Genomic DNA, 21,621 nt, shown 5'->3' on the forward strand with positions numbered 1-21,621 from the left:
ATTTTTTTCGTTTGCTTCAGACAAAAAAAGATCGTATTGGGTCCAACAGTGGCAACTTTGTTGTACTCAACGCAATCGAGGGACAACGACAGTACATACTCGCTAAGTCAAAAACGGAAGGGCCGAAAGCCCAGTAAAATCGATTTTCATAATTCTGTACTTCAAAATGGTCAAAAGAACTACAGGTTAGTGTTGCCGTGGCTCTTCGTGATCCCTTCTATAATAAAATAAATAAATAAAATGATCAAAAGAAGACGGCGGACAAGCTACGTAGCTAGTCGCAACCATTAATGCATCACCAATCACCATCACCAATCACAATCACTGTCGAAAGGGCTATGGAATTTTGATTGGGTGATTGATTGGTCACACAGGAGCAACACGACAGCTTGGAGACTGTGACAGTTTTTGTGTTTTTTTAACCCTTTTTCCATTTTTGTACAGGTTGGTTAGCTATCTTGAGTTTTCTCCATAAGAAGGGGAGAGCTTTACTCTGTATACTACTAACAAACTCAAATAGCATTTCCCACTTCCCAGTCTCATAATTGTAAAAAGAAACAACATCAACAATCGCTTGCTTACTTCAATCTGTGATGTTGAGGCCCTTTTTCTTGCTAATATTTCTGCTTAATTTGGCAGCATCAGCACTCACTGCTGTTGAGTATACCAAAAATGACTTCCCACCTGGCTTCATTTTTGGTTCTGGCACTTCGGCTTATCAGGTCCACAACTAATTCTAACTTCTTCTACTCAGCTGTCTGATCTGTTTCAGTTTACACTTTTAGTTTGTTAATTGGAGGAGAAGGTAGGGGGGGAAAAAAAAAAAGAAACATCAGATTCTTATGATATGTAACGTGTAATATAGGTAGAGGGGGCAGCAAATGAAGATGGAAGGACTCCCAGCATTTGGGATACCTTTGCACATGCCGGTCAGTTTTGTTCTTTCAGATTAAATATGAGTCTTGCCGAACCCCTTAGTTTATCATCACTCCTTGTTGTGTTCTTGATTGTATATGCTGAGGTTGGCATTGAAATTTTTCAGATATTAGATATCAAAGCTTCACCCCTAATAATTTTTCATTGATTTACTATAACTGTGTTTATCAAAAATTTATCTTCTAACAGTTGTGTTGGGTTTTCTCTTCTAAATTTTCAGGGAATGTACCTGGCACTGGAGACGTAGCGTGCGATGAGTATCATAAGTACAAGGTGGATACATCATGCCTTAAATCATTATGATTCTTCACATAAAGCTTAAGTAAAATTCAATTACAGTTCATCCTCATTTTGTCTATTGAAACTAATTGAAATGGTTATACAACAATAACCAACCAACAGCTGGTTGATTTTGCTTGTTCATGCAAAACATTGCATCTTGTGGCACAATGATACCTGTGCAACCCATGTGCTTTTTTTCAGGAAGATGTGAAGCTTATGGCAGACACAGGCCTAGATGCCTATAGATTTTCCATCTCATGGTCAAGACTAATTCCAAGTATGATAAGATACTCCCGGCTTTTCTGAAACATATAACAATTATGCAGTTTCTGAGTCATTCTCTCAGATTATCCTCATTTTCTTCTATCTTTCTTGTTCAGATGGAAGAGGACCTGTCAATCCAAAGGGTTTACAGTACTACAACAACCTCATAAATTAGCTAATCAGCTATGGTCAGTTCCAGTTTTTCATTACTACTTATAGAAACTCAATTTCTTTGCATATATTTAAGGAAAGTACTTCCACTATCTCCAATATACCACTTTTGTTTGAATCAAGCAGGAATCCAACCGCATGTCACATTACACCATTTTGATCTTCCTCAGGCACTGGAAGATGAGTATGGCGGATGGATCAATCGAATGATTGTGTATATTTCTCAGTTCCTTGTGGTTTTAGCTTACCCTTTTGTGCTTGGTTAAATAAGCAAATCAATAAACGTGTTGATGACTGTGTCTATATTTTCTCCATTTTGAATGCAGGAAAGACTTCACAGCTTATGCAGATGTATGCTTCAGAGAGTTCGGCGATAGGGTTTCATATTGGACCACTGTGAATGAGCCAAATGGATTTGCAATGTTAGGTTATGACTTCGGAATTGCACCACCTAAACGATGTTCTTCTTCATTCAATAACTGCTCTAGAGGCAATTCTTCCACTGAGCCATACATGGCAGTTCATCATCTCTTATTGGCACATGCATCGGTTGCAAGATTGTATAAAAAGAATTATCAGGTAATATCCAAAAAAATTTCATTCATGTGCTTCAGTATTCCATCTAGTGTGTGACTTAGTCAATCATTTATCCTTTCAGTTATTTATATTGAGTTCAACAAGAAGTATTTGGCTTCAGCATCAAGCATTTTTAGTCTTTCTTGTTAGAATAGAAATTTTGTGTCCGCACATTACTTCCTTAGATGTCAATTTTTGCCATTGCAATATCCCATATCGCTTTGAGTGTGTGAGAGAAGCCTAATACTTATAGAAGGTGATCCACATTTATAAAAGATTGTATAAAAAGATCCACACTTTACTTATAGGCACCCTGAGAATGAATCCGTAAGGGTTCAGTATCAAAATGGATAATATCTTGTCAAATCTAGGTTGAGTCGTAAATGATGGCCAGAACCATTCTTGAATACAAGTGTGCGAACTGAGTTTCTAAGCTTGGTAGGTTGTACGTGCTTGGTTATGGGAGAAGTCTAGTGCTTATAAGGGGTGATCCAAACCTTAATTGACAAGACACATTTTGAGTGTATAAGCATCCTGAAAGCAAATTCGTGACAGTTTAGGTCCAATGCAAATAATTTCTTGCCAGGTTTAGTTTTGGGTCATGACAGTCATGTCTAAAGATATTGGAATAATTGCAACGCATGGTGATGCAGGACAAGCAACATGGCTATATAGGTCTATGCATCTTTTCATTTGGGGTTTTTCCTCTTACAAACTCAAAGGAGGATACAATTGCAACTCAAAGATACTTTGATTTCCTAATTGGTTGGTACGATAAGAATCTATATGTCTTGAGCTCTCTGTTTGGCACTTTTTCCATTAATCTAATTATTTTAAATTTCAGCCGTAGCTAATATTTATATTGCACTGAATTTCAGGGTTGCAAATCCGTTAGCGTATGGAGACTATCCCAAAATAATGAAACAAAATGCTGGCTCAAGACTTCCAGCCTTCACTGACCATGAATCCCAACAGATTAAAGGTTCAGCTGACTTCATTGGAGTGATAAACTACTACACAGTTTACATCAAGGACAATCCCAGCAGTCTGAAACAGAAACACAGAGACTGGAGTGCAGACACAGCAACAAAGGTTTTTTGTACGTTCTCTACATATCATTAGTCTTACTTTGCTGATAAATGGCTGAATTATACATGAGTTGATTCCTCTTTTACTCCATCAAAGTTCACCTAGTCAAACTCATCTGTGGCTTAATTTCAATCTAGAACTTCCATATGGTGGTCCTTATATACTTACTGTCTTGTAACTGTGTAAACTCATTATATATACCAAGTTGACAGGTCAATTTTTTTTTTTTTTCAAAAATCAATTTCTGCCTAATTGAGAAACTAAAACTATTGATTGATTTTGGCAGTTAAGCAGGATACTGCTGCATCATCAAATGAGGTGGGACTTTTAAGTAGATAATCAAAGTATTTGTTTAATCTACTTGATTTAGTTCACTACATTCCTAATTTTCTTTGTTTGACACAATCTCCAATACAGCCCTCAAGCCTGCAAATAGTGCTGGAGTATTTTAAGCAAGTTTATGGCAATCCTCCCATTTACATTCATGAGAATGGTTCTCTCTCTCTCTCTCTCTCTATCTATTTATCCATCTATCTGTTGATGCTCTTGACGACTGACTACAGTAAGTAAACTCGCATATGCTGGTCTTCTTCTTTAAGTGATGAAGTATTTAAAAAGGTAACAAATGAAGAATCAAAGAGCTGAAATCACTAATCATGCTGCCTGGTCAGCTACTTGAAAAAATTTCATGCTATCTTTATTTGAGTATGCAACAGGATATGGTAGTGGCTAATTGCACATGAAAACATACCTTACAATAGCATGCATAGAGGGGGAAGACAATAGAAAAGGAAAGAAAGTCCTGCAGTAACTATTCTCGTGGTGGCAATTGTGGCCTTGCACCAAAAGATAGTTGCTGTCAGATGCAACATTAATATGATATGGTCAATACTTGTTTCACTTTTTTTTTTCTGATTTGGTTTGCTTTATCATCAAATGAATTTTACCAGGTCTGGCCACCCCACGCAATTCATCATTGGAAGATATATCCAGGGTTGAATATTTGCATGCATACATAGGAATTGTGCTTGATACTGTGAGGTATGCCTATTTTGTGCCAAAGTAGACCCCTTGAATGTCTTTTATATTTTCATGAGGGCAAGAAAGAGCTCATAAGCATTCGACTCAAGATATTTTAATAGAAAATTAGTGTGTTATGGAATGGTTTTGACTGTTGGTCTTATGTAAATGTTGAGCTTTTAAAAGTCCATCATTTCACCTCCTTTCCATTTTTCCTGAAATGAAGTGAAGTGATCTGTGTGTATAATCTAACTTCTTTACTGTTTGCTTTTTATTCTTGGAAAAATGGAAGAAATGGATCAAATACAAGAGGGTACTTTGTGTGGTCCTTCTTGGACGTGTTCGAGTTGTTGGATGGCTATAAATCAAGTTATGGCCTGTACTATGTTGACCGACATGATCCGGATTTGAAGAGATACCCTAAGCTCTCGGCACATTGGTATTCACAGTTCTTGAAGGGGAGAAGCGTGAGATCAGATGAAGTCTTCTCACTCGAGAAAAATATTTCAAGTCTTTCTTATGATCTTGACTCTCAGTAGGCTAAGATCTATGCAAATAAAGGATATTCTACGATTACAGTATCATGATTAATAAAGTTCATAAGATTTCTTTGTAATTATCTATTGATTTCTTCGGGAACAACGTACATTTTTCTGCTGAAAATAATAATAATTATTTTTAAAATTTTGTTTTCTAGTTTTTGTACAAGAAAACTCCTGGGAATGCTCTCAATATTCAGCTTTCTACGCCAAACATTCAGGCACAAAACAGAAATTTATAAGGGGATACAAGTACCATTGCTCCATTACATAACTGACAAAAAGTTCAGTTCGGATTAATTTTTCTACTGCTAGAGAAGGAAAACCGATTAATTACATGCATTGCCAGCTAGAAATTAACTTTGTATCAGCTATCTTATCTCTGTTAGAAGAATTTTGAACATGCAACTCAATGAGGCATTTAAAAAATTCGGGGATGGCAGTAATTAACAGCTCTAATTTGTATAATTATGGAAATACTTAAATTAATAAAACTAGAAAAACGTTTATCTCCATGTGGTATTTTGATTATCAAGTAGTTGTTTAATTTAGTTTCTTTGGCATTGTATAATATTTATTCACTTTTATTTCAAACAAAAATTTTTAATTCCAAGCAGAGATCACAAATGGGCTGGGCAAAGACCAAGCCCAAACCCTTAAAAACCATGTCAAAATTTGGACGGGACGGGTCGGGCCTGGGCTTCCCAAAGAACCGAAACTCAATCGAAAAAGTAGCTTATGTATAAAGGCTACAGGGGCAAAGCGAATATAAACAAATATGAGACGCAATTATGATTTATGAACATTTGAAAAAAGTTATAAACTTAACAAATGTTTTAAGACATCAACACATTCAGTCAGATTAATTCATTCAACGACTTTGTTCAATGCTTAGACCTTATCATAAGAGTTTTCATAAATAAACCTTCAACTACAGATAACCACGGTCTGTGAGTAGGGATGGCAAAATCCCGGACCGGGTCCGGGTATTGCAATGACCGAATTCTGTCCGGATGCAACAAGTCCGGATTTAGGCCAGATTTTAATCCGGGTACCCAAATTTTATATTTTTTAATATTATATGTGTATATATTTTATATTTTTTGGTAATTTTATAAGTTTTAAATTTATTTCAATAAAATTTGACATGAAAATATAATTTTTAAGTATTTAAAATTTTATATATGTATAATAAATGAGTCAAATAAATATAAATATTTAAAATAATATATATTTTATAATTTTTTTTAAAAAATCCGGGTTCCGGGTTTATCAAGTGATGCCCAAGACCGACCCGGCTTCATACCCAGGCCGGGTAATACCTGGCCCACAATGCTCGGGTACGGTCCGGGTCCGGACCGGACGGGTATTTTTGCCACCTCAATCTGTGAGGGATTTAATCGATTAATTTTTAAAACGTTTGGATTATTTGGTTTTTTCCCCAAACAAGAAGGAGTGCAATGCAAATTGGAGGGAAAAAAAAAACATAAAACCCCAACACGGTCTAGCTCTGCAACACCATCACTCCTCTTCTTCGCAAACACTTCGACTCGAACGCAGATCCGAGAGACCGAGACCTCCGTTACGTGTTCTTAAGAAGGCATATGTTGACAGCATGATTAAAATGCTACACGTAGGACCCCGAAACTTGTTCAGTGGTATGTAAACTGTTGAAAGAGGAGGATAATGAAGCATGGGGTGTTGAGCCATTTGACTCAGACGATGCTGATGCCAACCGCAGTGAGTCTTGTGCGCAAAGGCATTGTGCAGGCGACCGATATTAAATTTCCTCTGGCCTTCCGAGCAAAGTCATTTTCTCTAGCGATTGTGTCAGATGCTGTGGATTACTTGTCTCCGAAGTTACCTTAACAGAACTCTTCCAGAATTGGCTAGGGTATCTGCTGATGGTGTAGTAATATTTGCTGGTAAATCCCTCGTTTAGCTTTTTTAAAATATGTGTATGAAACTATTGATATTCTTATGTTCTTTTGATATATCGTTTTGTTGTGTAGGTTATCCACATCAGCAAAGAGCTAAAGTTTCTGAACTATCCAAATTTGGTCGCCCTGTGAGTTATTACTCGTTGCAGGATTTCAATATGGTCTTAGTCCTCGTAGGGCTTCTCGTGTTCCTATATATTGGTTGGATTTGAACTAGACCTATGACTTTTACAATTTCATTTGAATGCTGTCTTTGTTACTTCGGATTGATCACGTGCTAGCATTTAATTTGTTGAGAAACACAATTCATACATTTTGGATGCTTGATTGGTCAAAATACGACTGATATCTTTGCTCACTCGTTTTATATGGGATTATTTTCGATTCTTTTTGGGTTCAAAATATTTTGGTAAGTTTTGGCCGTACAGGCACAGTAATTCAAGTTCTTTCTTTTCATTGAAGAAAGTTGGGTCCATGAAACGTTACTTTTCTGTAGGCCAAATTGCGGAGTTCAACTTGGTGGATACGGTATTTTCTTCAGAATAGCTTGGAAGAGAATGAAGTAGCCGCGAAGAAGTTTGAACAGGCTTCAGTTAAGAGATCTTATAAGCCGGCTTGTCAAGTTTTCCACTTGAAGTCATATCACTGAGAATCTCAGCAACATATACTCTCTTATTGAAATTACACATTTGAAAACCATGCTAGCAAGCATATACCCGAAGGGCAAGTAATGTTGTGTACCAATCGTGAGACATTAAATCCTTCATCCAAATATTTATTAGGGGAGTGAGTTCACAAGAAATGCCTCCCCGCCTTTATGTGTTCTTTAGATTTTGGTTTGCTTCTAATCTTCCTGCTTGTTAGTATGCCCAGACCCATATTTGTTTTGATAATTATATGACTACTAATTACTATTAATTTTTTCATTTTAATGGTAAAAAATATCAGAGAAACCATGTCTCGGTGTAATTTGCAATTCTAAGTGTCATCTTCTGTATGTTTTTGCTTAGAAACGAGGTCAGTTGAGCCTTTGAGGGCTCTGGATCTTGGGTCACTGTAGAACTTGACGAGTTGAGTTCAGTTGTCTTAAGTTGTCTGGAAGATTAGGCTTTTAATTGAGCTGAGCTTTTGTTTTGGCAAACAGTTCTAATGGAGTGTAATGAACTTCAACACGCTATCGTAGTATAGTATACTTTTTCAATAAGCCTGAGCTCTCTCCCCGAAGGACAGCTTAGGCATTGTCTTTCCTTCGTCTTACAAACAAAAAAGAACGGATCGGGTCCAACAATAACTATTTTGTTGTACCCATCGCAATCGAGGGACAACGACAATACATACACTCAAGTCAAAAAAAGAAGGGGCCAATAAAATCGATTTTTTTAATTCTTTACTTGAAAAGGTCAAAAGAAGACGACAGGCTCGCTAGCTAGCTAGTCGTAAAATTCATACACTCAGGACAACGACAATACATACACTCAAGTCAAAAAAAAAAGAAGGGCCCAATAAAATCGGTTTTCTTAATTTTTTACTTGAAAAGGTCAAAAGAAGTAGGATTGGCAGAAAAATTCGAACCGGCCCGATCCAGTCCAGGCCCGCGGGCTTTAAACTCAGTCCGTGGCTTTAAATGATAGATAAAGACCTCTAATTTGTAAAGTCCATATGCAATGGGCTTAGACAAGGGCTTTCTTTAAAAGCCCAGGCTTAAGCCCAAACTTTATAATAAATAATAGGAAAAATGACAAACACACTCCCAACGTTTAGACAAAGGGACAAAAACTCTCCTAACGTTTCAAAAGAAATATTTACATCCTCATTCACTAACGGAAACAGTAACTTTTAACAAAAATTATCATTATACCCTTCTAGCATATAAAAAAAAATTATTGATTATCCAATTTGTCCATATATTATTAATAAAATTATAAATATATCCTCATTACCCAATTCCTCTATTTAAATTTTTATCAAATTTTCTCTTCAAGTCAAATAAATTTAATTCATTACTCAAGAATAAAAATAAATAAAATTGGTTATTAATGTTAACTTGTATTTCAATTAATACCATAATAAATAACATAAAAAATTAGTTATAAATATACAAGTTTAAATGATAACATGTGGAAAATTGTTAAATATACAAGTTTAAAATTTAAATAAAATTTTATAGTATTAATATTACAAGTTAAACTTGTATATATATTTTTTATATGCTAGAGGAGTATAACGGTAATTTTCCTTAAAAATTACTGTTTTCGTTAGTGAATGAGGGTGTAAATATCTTTTTAAAAACGTTAGGGTTTTTTGTCACTTTGTCTAAACATTGGGGGGTGTGTTTGTCATTTTTCCTAAATAATATATATATATTTTAAAGAAAAATCTTTATAATATATCATAAAATTCAAATTAAAAAAAGCTGAAAAAATAAAAAATAAAAACGAAAAAGAAAAAGTGAATCAAACAAAACAATTCGTTAGTTTTGAACAAAACCCAAACTCTCAAAGTCAAAATCCCTAATTCCCTCGTTTTCTCCCTCCCTCACTCACCGTCACCTCAACTTCTCACTGTTCTCGCCGCCGGCAGTCAACGGCGGGGCCAACAGCATCCAGCAGTGAGCGACGAGCATCCACCACCAGCACTCCAGCAGCCACCACTCAGCCAGCAGCAGCGGCGAGCATCTCCCGCCATCCCGCGCAACCCACCGTCCAGCTCCAGCCACCCAGCATCTCTCGCGCGACGCAGCAGCAACCCCCACCCACCAGCACAGCCGCGCGACGCTGCAGCAAGCACTTGAACTCGAGCGAGGCAGCAGCAGCGATTTGCAGTCTGTAGTACGCGAATTCAAACGACACAAGTAGCGAGGTAGCAAACCATCCAACTCCGGTCCGGTACTCCTCCTCAATAGCTTCAAACTTTTTTTATTGTATTATCAATACAATATTATGTAATATGAGGACATCACCAGAATGACGAGTTTAAGAACACGGGTTTGTTTATTTTTCTGTTAGAATTTTGTTTGGCTTTAAATTTTTAGCTTTTGGTGGTTATGTCTTTAGAATTTTCTTGTCTCTGAAAACCTAAGTAGCCTGTGCTTCTTTATGTACAGGGAGAGAAAGAAAAAAAGAAAGGAAAAAAGGGATGGGGGGTACAAGTAAAGATCTTTTGCACTTAGAGCACAAGGATTCTTCGGCTTCAGCTATAGGTACACGTTTGTACTCTCTTTTCCTATATATGTGTATCTTGCAAGCTCTGTTGTTCAACGGTTGTGTTTATATTTGCAGAATCTGCACTTCTTGTTTGTAGCAAGAAAGACACGAACGCTGAGTTAAAGAAACCAAACCCCGGTAAAATGCCCAGCTACGGACCAGTTCCTAGAAGCCAAGGTATTCTGAATTTCTATGTGTTCTGGAAGTACTCTCCCTACAAAATACTGGCTTCTGGTTGATAATTTGTCATGGGTGTTGCTTCTCTGTGAAATTGGTTCATGTGCACTCTGTTTCCGTAGTTAGATTATTGCAAAGATCTTGTTTGAGTGATCAATTATGAAATTCTCAAAGGAGAAAGAAGTTTCAAAATTATTGTTCTGTAAATTGTTGTATTAAAGAGTTTCAGAAACCCTTATTAGAGAATCTTTTTGTTTCCAAAGTTGTTTCTGGAACTTGGAATATCTTTATCAAAGTTGTTTCTAGAGCTTGGAATATCTTTATCAAGTTTATGTCAAGGAATTTTCTCAGGTATGTAGAGTCATATACATTTTGTAGGTATTTGATAGTGTCCGATAATCTGTCTCTCTCATTTTTCAGTTTTGGGAAAAGTTAAAGGTTTTTTGGGAGTCATATCAGAGGCTAATAAAAGGCTCCAACTTGATGCAAAGGTTTGTCAGCTGATCTTATTACTAAATCCATACCATTTATCTTGATCCAAACCTTTCTCTCTTAATCACTAACGTGTGCCTCCTTTGACCAAATGTAGGATAATGCTCAAGATTATGATATGGAAGCGCTTACCGGAAACGAATCTGAAGTTATTGAAATGGTAAGTGAAGGTCTCTCCCTCTTTGGTCTCTCCCCCTGTCTGTGTTCATACTTATATTGTGGCAGCTGGTCCATTAACAACTTCAGTTGCATCTTAATGATAGGATTTAATGCTGGGGATAGCTGATCTGCATACTCCTGAGGCGGTCAGTGCTGCTGAATCTGCAATCGCTGGTAATCAGCCAGCGATTCCTTTGCCTGCAAGCAGTAGTGAAACAGAAACTGAAGATAGTAGTGATGACAGTGATGATGACGTCGAGGATAATAAAACATTGGATCCCATGAATCTGAAAAGATCCGAGACAAACAAGGATGATTCATTGAGTGAATCTGCAGGAAACAAGAAATCTAAAAAGCGGCCAAAAATTGTTGAGCTCTCATGAGCATGTTATTTGTATGAGTTAGCTTTGTTGTGTATTAGTGATTTGCGTGTTGTTGTTGTGTCTTGATTATGAAAAAGACAACATCCTTGGTTGACTATTTAATTTTCATAACCAGTTGATATATAAAGTTTTGTTTTGTTTTCTTTTTCCTCTATTATCTTTGTGTATTGAACACTGAGTGCACAATTTCGAAAACAGGTATCTTATTTTGGTTTCTTTTTTTTTTATATGTGAGCCTATTGATGGAGAGGCCATTGAGCTCGGAACAGCGCAATTCAGAGGGGAGAATTTGCAACGGGTTTTTTTGGTTTGCATCAAGCTGAACATATATATCAGTGACACAAATCAATTTTGTCCAAAAAATTAAGTTGATTTTGAGTTTGAATTTTTTTGACTCCAATCCAACTGAGTATAATAAAAATGGATTTGAGGTCAAGAAATTACATGTGTGCAAAAAAAAAAGGGAAAAAACTTTACAAATGGATGTTTAACATATCACTGCTCATGTGTCAGTGACTGGTGAATTGACCCAGCCTTTTCACTGGCAAGAGATTCTTGACAAAATATTTTTGGGAAGAAATTATTCTTTTGTTTGGTAAGCACCGGCTGGACACTTTTGGAGCTTTGTTTTGTTTGTATCTGTATCATTTATAATTTTATTTGAATTTAATCTTAGCTACCCCTAGTTTTGGCTCCCATGGTTTTGAAAATTTTGAGACTTAAAGGACTCCTAATTCAGACCCCACATATTACCAATCAAACATTTGCTTGAAAAATGCAGTGTTTTGACTTGGAGACTCAACAATCCAATACAAATCATTCGATAACCTAAGTTGCACAAACTGTCTTAATGATGATGATTACATAATATCTTCAATCCTAGAGTCTTGATCAAACAATGATTATGCCTTCGTTTGTAATCTTATTCACCCTATCACATCCCTTCAGGAAGTTAAAAAAAAATTATAGGTCCATAATGTATTTTGGCCAATTGCTAAAAGCCAAGATGTGTTTCAGCAGCTTATTATTATAAGTTATTACAACTCAAGCCTATAAAAGGCGCCAAGTTCAAGTGACAAATCAAATCAAACACGCAAACACAAAATCTATACAGTTCATATTATCTTACAATTCATCAAGTTGTGAAAATGGTTGCATTGGGAGCAGTAATTGCTACTCTGTTAGGATTTGCCTTGTTCTACGGTTTAAAAGGAAAGAAGAAGAGCATAGATTCTTCAATGAAGAGCTCAGAAAACAGAACATGCAAATCAGATTCAGGCAAAAGCACGGATATAATCATTGTTGGTGCTGGCGTTGCAGGCTCAGCTCTTGCTTACACTCTTGGCAAGGTGATAAAAGGAATCAAAACATATCATTTGCATTGCTGTCTGTTTCTGAGTATGTTCTGTAAACTTTTTTATCTGGGAATTTTTTTTTTCAGGATGGACGCCGCGTTCATGTGATTGAAAGAGACTTACGCCAGCCTGACAGAATTGTTGGAGAGCTGCTGCAACCTGGTGGATATCTAAAGCTAGTAGAGTTGGGTCTAGAAGGCAAGCTCTGACAATTTGAATCTTGTTCTTCCATTTTCATCGGCATAGATCCATCTTGTAACTTATAAACATGTGGCTGCAGATTGCGTCAGTGACATTGATGCTCAGAATGTGTACGGATATGCTCTTTACAAAGGTGGGAAAAGTACTAAACTTTCATATCCATTGGGAAGTTTTAATTCAAATGTGGCTGGGAGAAGCTTTCACCATGGGCGATTTGTACAAAGAATGAGAGAAAAGGCTGCTTCTCTTCCCAAGTACGGCTTTCTTTCGTTCATATTTGTTCATTTTGATTCATTTCATAATTTGAAACAATTTTTTTTTTATAAATTATTGCATGTTCTGTCCAATCTTATGTTTAGTGTAAGGATGGAACAAGGAACAGTGACATCTCTTCTTGAACGCAATGGAACCATCAAAGGAGTTGAATACAAAACCAAGACTGGTGAAAAGCATACGGCCTATGCTCCCCTCACTGTAGTATGCGATGGTTGCTGTTCAAATTTGCGCCGCAATCTCTGCAATCCTAAGGTGAAGATGCTGTGTTAATCTTGTCAAATGAAGATAGTAAATCATAGATCTCGCCAATTTCTTATAAGGATTTTTTTCCGAAAGTTACAATTTAACTTGTGATTATAATTCTGCAGGTTGAGATCCCCTCTTGTTTCGTGGGCTTGGCCTTGGAGAATTGTAAGCTTCCATTTGCAAATCATGGGCACGTTGTTCTGGCAGAACCTTCACCTATCTTGTTTTATCCTATCAGTAGCACCGAGATTCGCTGTTTGGTTGATATTCCTGGCCAAAAAGTACCTTCCGTTTCCAACGGTGAAATGGCTCAATATTTGAAAACTGTTATCGCTCCCCAGGTACATTTCTTTTGCAAGTAATTTGTGTAGGAGTTACTTGAAATATGTTGTCCTTTCAAAACATGAATTGCTACTTCATTTTAGACTAATTGAGGAACTAATGTTTCAGATTCCCCATGAGCTGCAAACTGCTTTTATATCAGCAACTGAAAAAGGAAACATGAGAACAATGCCAAATAGAAGCATGCCAGCAGCTCCATATCCAACTCCAGGTGCGCTTCTGATGGGAGATGCATTTAACATGAGGCATCCTTTAACCGGAGGTGGAATGACAGTAGCCTTATCTGATGTCATTCTACTCAGAGATCTCCTCAGACCCCTGCGTTCTTTAGACAATGCATATTCCCTTTGCAAAAATTTTGAATCCTTTTACACACTGCGCAAGGTAAATATGCACCATTCATAATGCTCTTTACTTGCAGCACACTCAAGCTGCTGCTAGCTTAAAATATTAGCGTCCAATTCTGTGCTTGCAGCCCGTGGCATCTACAATAAACACATTAGCAGGCGCATTATACAAAGTTTTCTCCGCATCTTCAGATCCTGCAAGGGAGGAAATGCGGCAAGCATGCTTTGATTACTTGAGGCTTGGAGGTGTTTTCTCAAGTGGACCAATATCAATACTCTCGGGGCTAAACCCCCGGCCATTGGGCTTGGTTCTGCATTTTTTTGCAGTGGCAGTTTATGGCGTTGGACGCTTATTGATTCCATTTCCATCTCCCAAACGTTTGTGGATTGGGGCTAGATTGATTTCTGTGAGTATCTTCACTTCATTTTGTCATTCCAAGATTTTAGCCGATCAGTTTGGCCACATGACGCGTGTGACAAGAGAATATTGCATTTGTATTGGTCATGGATTGATATCTAACACACGATGTGTAAGATAACTGGGCATATAGCTAATGGTTAAAAGTCATAAGATCGGATTCTAAAACTTTGTTTCAAAATTCGCATTGAATCATATATTTATCTTTGGTTAATTTTGTTTGTTATTTTGCAGGATGCTTCTGGAATTATTTTCCCCATAATAAAAGCTGAAGGAATTACACAAATGTTCTTCCCTGTTGCTGTGCCTGCATACTACAGAGCTCCTCCTGTTAAGTGAGAATATGAAAACAAGAAATTCAAGAAAATTTTTGGGGAAGAAATCTAGACATGTTGCAAGTTCTTTATTTATTGATGGGAAAAGGACATTCAACCCCCCAACGTTTAGGAAAAGGGACAAAAAACCCATCAACGTTTTAAAAAGGACTTATAACCCCCTTTCTGTTAACAAACACCGTTTGTTTTAACAGTAAATTTATTTTTAATTTTTAATTACTATTATACCCTTATAATAAATAAATTAATATATTAATTTGAGATATATCACAATTAATAATTTTTTAAAAGCTTAAAATTGAGATACAATTATTTTTTTATCTCTCACTATAAGTGTCGCCGTCAAGTCAATATAGTGTAATGGTTTTGATTCCTCAAAGAAAAAGGGTTTAATCAAATTTCGTTTTATTAGTAATAATCACATATGAAAGGTTTGATCATTAGAAAGGTATAATTTATAGCAAATCATTTGGGCAAAAATTTAATTGTATCTCAATTTTTAGTTTTAAAAAATTATTAATTGTGATATATCTCAAATTAATATATTAATTAATTTATTATAAGGGTATAATAGTAATTAAAAATTAAAAATAAATTTACTGTTAAAACAAATGGTGTTTGTTAACGGAAAGGAGGTTATAAATCCTTTTTGAAACGTTGAGGGGTTTTTTGTCCCTTTTCCTAAACGTTGGGGGGTTGAATGTCCTTTTCCCTTTATTGATTAATTTATATTGTTTTGGCATAATTAAACCAGTCTTTAAGCAGGGAGTTCCTCTCTCACCAAAATTGGTGGCAGAGCAAGCAAATCTGCTTGAAGCAAATTGTATCAGTAGATAACAATTTCAAAGAATTAAACTTTATTTTATTAATTTTATTCCAAAATTTGCGGGGTAGCATAACAAGGGTCACAAACATATACATATACCTGCACATACGTAATTGCGCTTGTGGGTATGTAATAGTGCGAGCGGCCATTAAAGCATCTTGCCTAGGCAATAGATATATAGACGGAAAGAGAACAAGATACAGATAAAAAGAGAAAATTCTATGCATCACTCATTTATTGCTGCGTATGGAAGTGAAATCCCATGCATTGGTGGAAAGTGAAAATAGATCACACTGCTTGATTTTATTGTTTTTAGATATCCGCCTACACATAACTTATTCATGACAAAACACTAAGCCCTCCAAGCTCGTAGTTGCATGGACGATTTAGCAAAGTTTTAATATATATAATTAGGAAAAAATGACCGAAGCACGTCCTTTGTTTAATGAAATTAACTTTTGCCTTTAAAGCCCACTAGAATCCCATATTTTTATAACTGGCAACATTAATTAAACAGTCACCTTTGAAGGACAATTCGATTATACAATAATAAATCCGACTTAAACAGCTAGGGCCGCGTTTCTCGGTTAATCAAGATTAACCTATTTTATAGCATCATTATTTTATTTATAAAACTTCTAAGGCATGTGGGGTACTTAGGGCTCTAAATATTATCATTGTTGGGCGAAACGTAGATGTTGAGTATTACACCTCTAATAGCTGCGGAAGTGGTTTGAAGTGCAGACACTACACACAAGTTGTGTGGTGCAATTCTGTGCGTTTAGGTTGTGCTCGAATTGCCACTTCGGCCTTGGCCGAAGTGGTGGGCTGCTGCCCTCACAAGGCTTGTGAGGGCAGCGGTTCTAGCCCCACAAAAGCATTGTGGGGGCTAAATATTCTTAATATGTAAAAATCATTCTCCCTTGCGAAATGCGAGTGGAGTATAGACATCCCTCCTCTGTGAGAGATTATTTGTCTGGGCATGTACTTCACAGAATTCAATGTAATAATGTAAGTCTCAATCATGTATATCTGATTGTAATTATCAGTGTAATATATCTGCTATAATAGTAGTTGTTGTAAATATCTGTATAATGCAGTAATCTGATGTTTAATCAATATTAAAAAAAAAAAAGGTTGTGCTTGAATTAGGTGCAAAAACGGTGGAACCTTTGTCATCTATAGCTACGATCCCCGAGGCAACTATGATAATACATAACCTTACTAATTGATCAAAACTCTCTATCTTGTCAGGCAAAATTAACTATAATCTTTTGCTTTCTAAAACCAACTAGAACCACTATATTGTTAATAGACTCACTGAACTTACTTTAACGTTTATACTTATGCTTGATTCTATTATTTTCTTTCTTTTAAATAGCTTTGACGTAAAGGTAAAAATTATTGCAACCCAATAAATTAAAATGAAGATACATCAAACAAAATGAAGAAAAAAGATTTCGTCAATGGTACAATGAAATTGTTAGAGCATACCTAAAAATTGAAATGAGGATTTGTTCACCACTCAACCGGCAATGAGTTGTTTTCTAATTAATTTGTATTAAGCTAAAAAATTGAAGAGATTTAATAATCTAAATAACTTTAAAAGAGAAATGTACCGCTTATTTATTGCTGTAAATGGAAGTGGGCTCCCGTACAACGTAAAAAAGATCACGTAACTTGATTTTATTTTTTATGGATATCTACCAACACACGACTAAAACATTATAAAACACAAATCCCTCTAATCTCGTACTTGCTTGGAGGATTTAGGAAAGCTGTTTTTATCAATTAGAAAGGTCGTTCACCAGCAGCGTTGCCTGGAGGATCATAGTTGCAGATGGCAATGAATTGATGATTATTGTTACACCGCTCTTTAGCACAACCCAAACGCACAGATTTGCGCCACACAACTTGAGTAAAGTGTCCGCCCATCTGATTAGGAGCACAACTATTAGAGTTGTGGTCGTAAAATTGTTTCTCATCCACCCACATCTTCAGGATGTGATCGACGGTAAAGTCGTAGTCAGCCCATGCAAGGTTCTCGCCGTAATGGCTAACTGAATGTTCAATTATGCAGTCAACTTTAAGTTTTTGTGCATAGCTATGTGCATGATCCTCCAACGTCTTGTCCCATGTCATGCCTATGCCAATGCCAACATTACGACGAGCTTCATTATGAAGGTGGACGTACCGTTGCTGAGTTGCATTGTTGGCTGAGGAGAGATGGATTCTTGCAGCTAGGACTACGAGATGGAAAATTGCTAGTGAATTAATGGGTGACATTACTTGTGGGGTCGATTTAGCTTATTTGATAGAATTATAGGAAGGAGAGAAAGCTTGTTAGATAGGTTAGGGATGAAAAACTTTTGCTTATGTACAAGTAGTTTATATAGGGAATGGTGTGGGAAATCATTCAAGAATCGAATGGTCGAAAATTTCTTCAAAAGTAATTTCTAATTATGCAATATATATATAATAAAAATAGCTCTACTTAATTAAATCTAATTTTAAAATAATTAGATTTTTGTTTGAAATCTTATATAAACCATAAATGTCTAAGTACAACATATGAGAGCCTAAATTTATATCAAAGTTGACACCACGTCGAATATTTATTAAAGAATAAATCATGTGCACATATGATCGGTATAACTGCGGTGACTTCCTAACTGTTGTTACAGACAAGGTAATCGGGAGTGAGTTACTAACTGTGCAGGGCATGATACGGTAATCCACTTTGCATGTATATATATCATGATAGATTATCATGGATGGCAGTTGCAAAAGTGATAAATTATTACAATCCTACTAAAAAACTAAAATTAAATAGGCATATAAGTTCATGATCCTCATGGAAACCCTTTTCTTGCAAGTTAATTTTTGACAGTGGGTATGATGGACCCTCAAGCCATAGATTTTTTTTTTTCATATAATACCATTTTAAAAGTTTACAATATTATAAATTTCATCCTCAAAATTACACATATTTACATTTTGGCCCTCATTAATAGTCATTTCTTTAAAAGAGAAAACAGAATATGAGTATTATGTCTCTCATAAATTTAACCTTTAAAATTTTCTTTATTATACTTTGACCCTATTGGTTTTTCTTTAAAATAAATTAGCCACTGTATCAAAGCTTGTGGTTCTGCTACTGGTTCTACCGAAAAACCAAATTTTGCTCAAAGTTATGATTGGTAACCAAATAATCAATTTATTTATTAATTTATGGTAAAAATTTCTAAATGTATAAGCTCCGTGTGAAAAATCCATCTTATCTTATAGCCGAGATTTGAAACCCCCCCGGGGGGCCCCAACCCCAAAAAAAAAAAAAACTACTTGGAAAGTCTTACCAGTAGCTCCACGGCAAGTTTCATGTTCCTAAATGTTTTGATTTTTTTTTTTTTCCTCTCACATTCACTCTCTACATTTTCATGCACAACAAAATTAAAGAATTTTCCCATTCAAGGTCTAATCAGGGAAAATTAATCTATTAATATCTTGCATCCATGGTAGTTAGGTAAATCATAATTTGACAATCAAAAGAGAAATTATATGTTCAATTTATTTTTTTATTACTTGCGTAAATGGAAGCGAACACATAGCTTGATTTTATTGTTTTCGGATATCTGCCAACGGCATGACTTATTCATGCATAGCCCTCTGGTCTCATATATAGAAGAAAGTTTCTTTATGATCCACTAGTAAGGACGTTGACCAAAAACATTGCCTCGGGGATCGTAGTTGCAAATGACAAAGTTGAGAATGCCATTGTTATTGCACCTCTCTTTAGCACAACCTAAACGCACAGAATTGCGCCACACAACTTGAGTATAGATTGCGCATTTCGTACCATTAAGAGCACAAATATTAGAGTTGTAGTCGTATAATATTAATGGCTTCCCATCCATATACATCTTCACGAACTCGGCGGCGGTAATCTCGCCCTGGCTGCTCCATGCAATTGTCTCGCTGTATTTGCTAACTTGTGGTTTCTTTAAATTGCAGTTACCCTTTAGTTTTTATTCATGTTTATGTGAATAATCCGCCAATTTGTAGTCCCATGACATCGGGCCAACGCCAACACTAGCACGAGCCTCGTTGTGAGCTTTGAGGTAGTCTTCAGGTTTATTGTGGGCAGAGGAGAGATGGATTGTAGCTAGGGCCAAGAGGCAAAAAATTGCTGGTGAAGTTCTTGGCATTGTGGTGATTACTGTTTTAATTTCGCTTATCCGATGGAAATGGGAAAGAAAGAGCTTAGGTAATGAGTGGAACTGCTTGCTTGTGTATAAGAGGTTTATATGGGGAATGGTGTGAAAATCATTCAGGAATTGTATGGTCGAAAATTTTTCAAACGAAATTTCTAACAATACAAGATAAATAAAACTTAGTGGCACTTTGGTAAGGGTAAATTCCCCTTTAATTTTCAGGGTTTAGGCTAATTACTAATTTATTTTATGTATCTTTTAATTATAATTATTCAAAATACTCATTTCTTTTCTTTAATAGGTGTTAAATTAACTTCTTAAGCATATGTAATATTTTTGTCTAATATAATTTGAAATTCTAATAAGTTAGACATATAACAGTTAGCAAATAGAGAGAAGTGAGGTAGATATATTTTAATGAAAACAAAGTTATAGGGATCTTTTTGATAAGTTTTATAAATATAGGGACTAACTGAATAATTGACTCAAATTATAAGGATTAAAGGAGCATCTCATCAATCAAGCCCCTTGAGATCACACAAAAATTTTTTATTATATGTAATTTACCCGTATTAGTTATTATTTACCATAAGGGGAAGGATAATTAAGCCCCTTAATAATAAATTACATAAGTTTATACAGCAATTTTAGATTTTGAGATTAGAATACTTTGAGTGGTTGAGATTCATAAATAGATTGATGGCATATGTTAAAGAATTATATGCATCACTGATTTATTGCTGTAAATGGAAGTGATCTCGCCTGTAGTGTAAAAATTATCACACAACATGTTTTATTATCTTCTTATACCTACCAATACATGGCTTATTCATCATAAAACACAAATCCCTTTTTGCTCATACTTGCTTAGAGGATTTAGGTAAGTCCTTTATATATATGTATTAATTAGTAAGGCCGTTTACCAGCAACATTGCCTGGAGGATCATAGCTGCAAATGACGAACGTGCCACGATTGTTGTTGCACTTCACTCTAGCACAACCTAAACGCACAGAATTGCGCCACACAACTTGAGTATAGTGTCTACACTCCCCACCAACACAAGTATTTGAGTTGTAATTGTACTTTGGTCTCTCATCCACCCAGAGCTTCACGGCCGCCGTACCAGTGAGGTCACCGCTGCTCCATGCTAAGTTCTCGCCGTATGGTCCACCGGAGTGCACCAATCTGCAGTCACCTTTACGTTGATTGGCATAGTTTTTAGCGTAAGCCGCTACCTTGTTGTCCCATCTCATCGGTCCAACGCGGACGCTAGCACGAGCTTCATTGTGAGCTCTGAGATAGTCTTGTTGTGAATTTTGGGCAGAGGACAATTGGGTTGTAACTAGGGCCACAAGACATAAAATTGCTAGTGAAATGTTAGACATTACGTTGTGACTTAATTAATGAGAAAGCTTAGCTGCTTAGGTTATGAATGAAAAATTTTGCTCATGTATAGAGGTTTATATAAGGAAATGATGTGGAAAACTTATTAGTTCAAGACTCGTATATGGTGGGATATTCAAAAGGAAAAAATTGAAGATAAAATTTGCGGCGCCTTAACTAATAAAATTGACTGAGTCTAGTATTTGGACAAATTAATTAAGCTCTTATTGTTACTTTCTTAATGAATGAATTTATTATCCCCGCATGATTACACGTAGTAGATTTTCCACTTTTTCGTCTGGAAAAATTGGAGCGTATTCAGGACAAATGCTTGTTATTTAAAAACAATTGTTAGACCAAAAAACCAACTAAATCTTACTTATCAAATTATTTAATTTTTAAATTATTCTCTTATAATTAAGTACAAGACACTTTATCTTTTACTTCTA

The 21,621-nt window shown here is 35.9% G+C and overlaps 4 protein-coding genes and 3 pseudogenes across 6 annotated transcripts; 4 read left to right on the top strand and 3 right to left on the bottom strand.

The window, feature by feature from the left end:
• The first annotated feature begins 463 nt into the window (after positions 1-463).
• Positions 464-4,975, top strand: LOC18033822 (annotated as a pseudogene).
• Positions 4,976-6,424: 1,449 nt separating this feature from the next.
• Positions 6,425-7,583, top strand: LOC18034356 (annotated as a pseudogene).
• A 1,675-nt stretch (positions 7,584-9,258) lies between these two features.
• LOC18035188 lies at positions 9,259-11,367 on the top strand. 3 transcript variants are annotated; one of them, XM_006422639.2, is made up of 6 exons: positions 9,259-9,801; positions 9,921-10,016; positions 10,096-10,197; positions 10,618-10,688; positions 10,787-10,849; positions 10,953-11,367. In XM_006422639.2, exons 2-6 carry the CDS (start codon positions 9,953-9,955, stop codon positions 11,229-11,231), a joined length of 579 nt encoding a protein of 192 aa, XP_006422702.1. In that variant the 5' UTR covers positions 9,259-9,801; positions 9,921-9,952; the 3' UTR covers positions 11,232-11,367. The 3 variants fall into 3 exon arrangements, with proteins under 3 accessions (XP_006422702.1, XP_006422700.1, XP_006422703.1); XM_006422637.2 differs by having other exon boundaries at positions 9,259-9,702; XM_006422640.2 differs by having other exon boundaries at positions 9,259-9,676.
• Positions 11,368-12,279: 912 nt separating this feature from the next.
• Positions 12,280-14,907, top strand: LOC18033947 (squalene monooxygenase). Its single transcript, XM_006422641.2, has 8 exons — positions 12,280-12,580; positions 12,673-12,784; positions 12,867-13,041; positions 13,147-13,315; positions 13,432-13,650; positions 13,760-14,035; positions 14,127-14,405; positions 14,651-14,907. Exons 1-8 carry the CDS (start codon positions 12,380-12,382, stop codon positions 14,753-14,755), a joined length of 1,536 nt encoding a protein of 511 aa, XP_006422704.1. The 5' UTR covers positions 12,280-12,379; the 3' UTR covers positions 14,756-14,907.
• Positions 14,908-17,189: 2,282 nt separating this feature from the next.
• LOC18035049 (pathogenesis-related protein 1A) lies at positions 17,190-17,980 on the bottom strand. The gene has a single exon (XM_006422642.2). It carries the CDS (start codon positions 17,861-17,863, stop codon positions 17,369-17,371), a length of 495 nt encoding a protein of 164 aa, XP_006422705.2. The 5' UTR covers positions 17,864-17,980; the 3' UTR covers positions 17,190-17,368.
• Positions 17,981-19,164: 1,184 nt separating this feature from the next.
• Positions 19,165-19,838, bottom strand: LOC18033771 (annotated as a pseudogene).
• Positions 19,839-20,622: 784 nt separating this feature from the next.
• On the bottom strand, positions 20,623-21,255 carry LOC18035319 (pathogenesis-related protein 1). Its single transcript, XM_006422644.2, has one exon. The coding sequence runs from the start codon at positions 21,172-21,174 to the stop codon at positions 20,695-20,697; it is 480 nt and encodes a 159-aa protein (XP_006422707.1). The 5' UTR covers positions 21,175-21,255; the 3' UTR covers positions 20,623-20,694.
• Between the last annotated feature and the right edge of the window lie 366 nt (positions 21,256-21,621).

The sequence above is a fragment of the Citrus clementina genome, unplaced genomic scaffold (genome assembly GCF_000493195.1).
Source record: "Citrus clementina cultivar Clemenules unplaced genomic scaffold, Citrus_clementina_v1.0 scaffold_8, whole genome shotgun sequence".
Lineage (NCBI taxonomy): Eukaryota > Viridiplantae > Streptophyta > Magnoliopsida > Sapindales > Rutaceae > Citrus > Citrus x clementina.

Excerpts from the sequence above, each read along its gene's own strand:
- LOC18035188 (XM_006422639.2), top strand. The coding sequence starts at position 9,953 with ATGGGGGGTACAAGTAAAGATCTTTTGCACTTAGAGCACAAGGATTCT. Across the intron at positions 10,017-10,095 it reads TTCTTCGGCTTCAGCTATAG|AATCTGCACTTCTTGTTTGT; the intron begins GTACACGTTTGT and ends TTATATTTGCAG. Across the intron at positions 10,689-10,786 it reads GGCTCCAACTTGATGCAAAG|GATAATGCTCAAGATTATGA; the intron begins GTTTGTCAGCTG and ends GACCAAATGTAG.
- LOC18033947 (XM_006422641.2), top strand. The coding sequence starts at position 12,380 with ATGGTTGCATTGGGAGCAGTAATTGCTACTCTGTTAGGATTTGCCTTG. Across the intron at positions 13,042-13,146 it reads AAGGCTGCTTCTCTTCCCAA|TGTAAGGATGGAACAAGGAA; the intron begins GTACGGCTTTCT and ends TCTTATGTTTAG. Across the intron at positions 14,406-14,650 it reads TTGGGGCTAGATTGATTTCT|GATGCTTCTGGAATTATTTT; the intron begins GTGAGTATCTTC and ends GTTATTTTGCAG.
- LOC18035319 (XM_006422644.2), bottom strand. The coding sequence starts at position 21,174 with ATGTCTAACATTTCACTAGCAATTTTATGTCTTGTGGCCCTAGTTACA.
- LOC18035049 (XM_006422642.2), bottom strand. The coding sequence starts at position 17,863 with ATGTCACCCATTAATTCACTAGCAATTTTCCATCTCGTAGTCCTAGCT.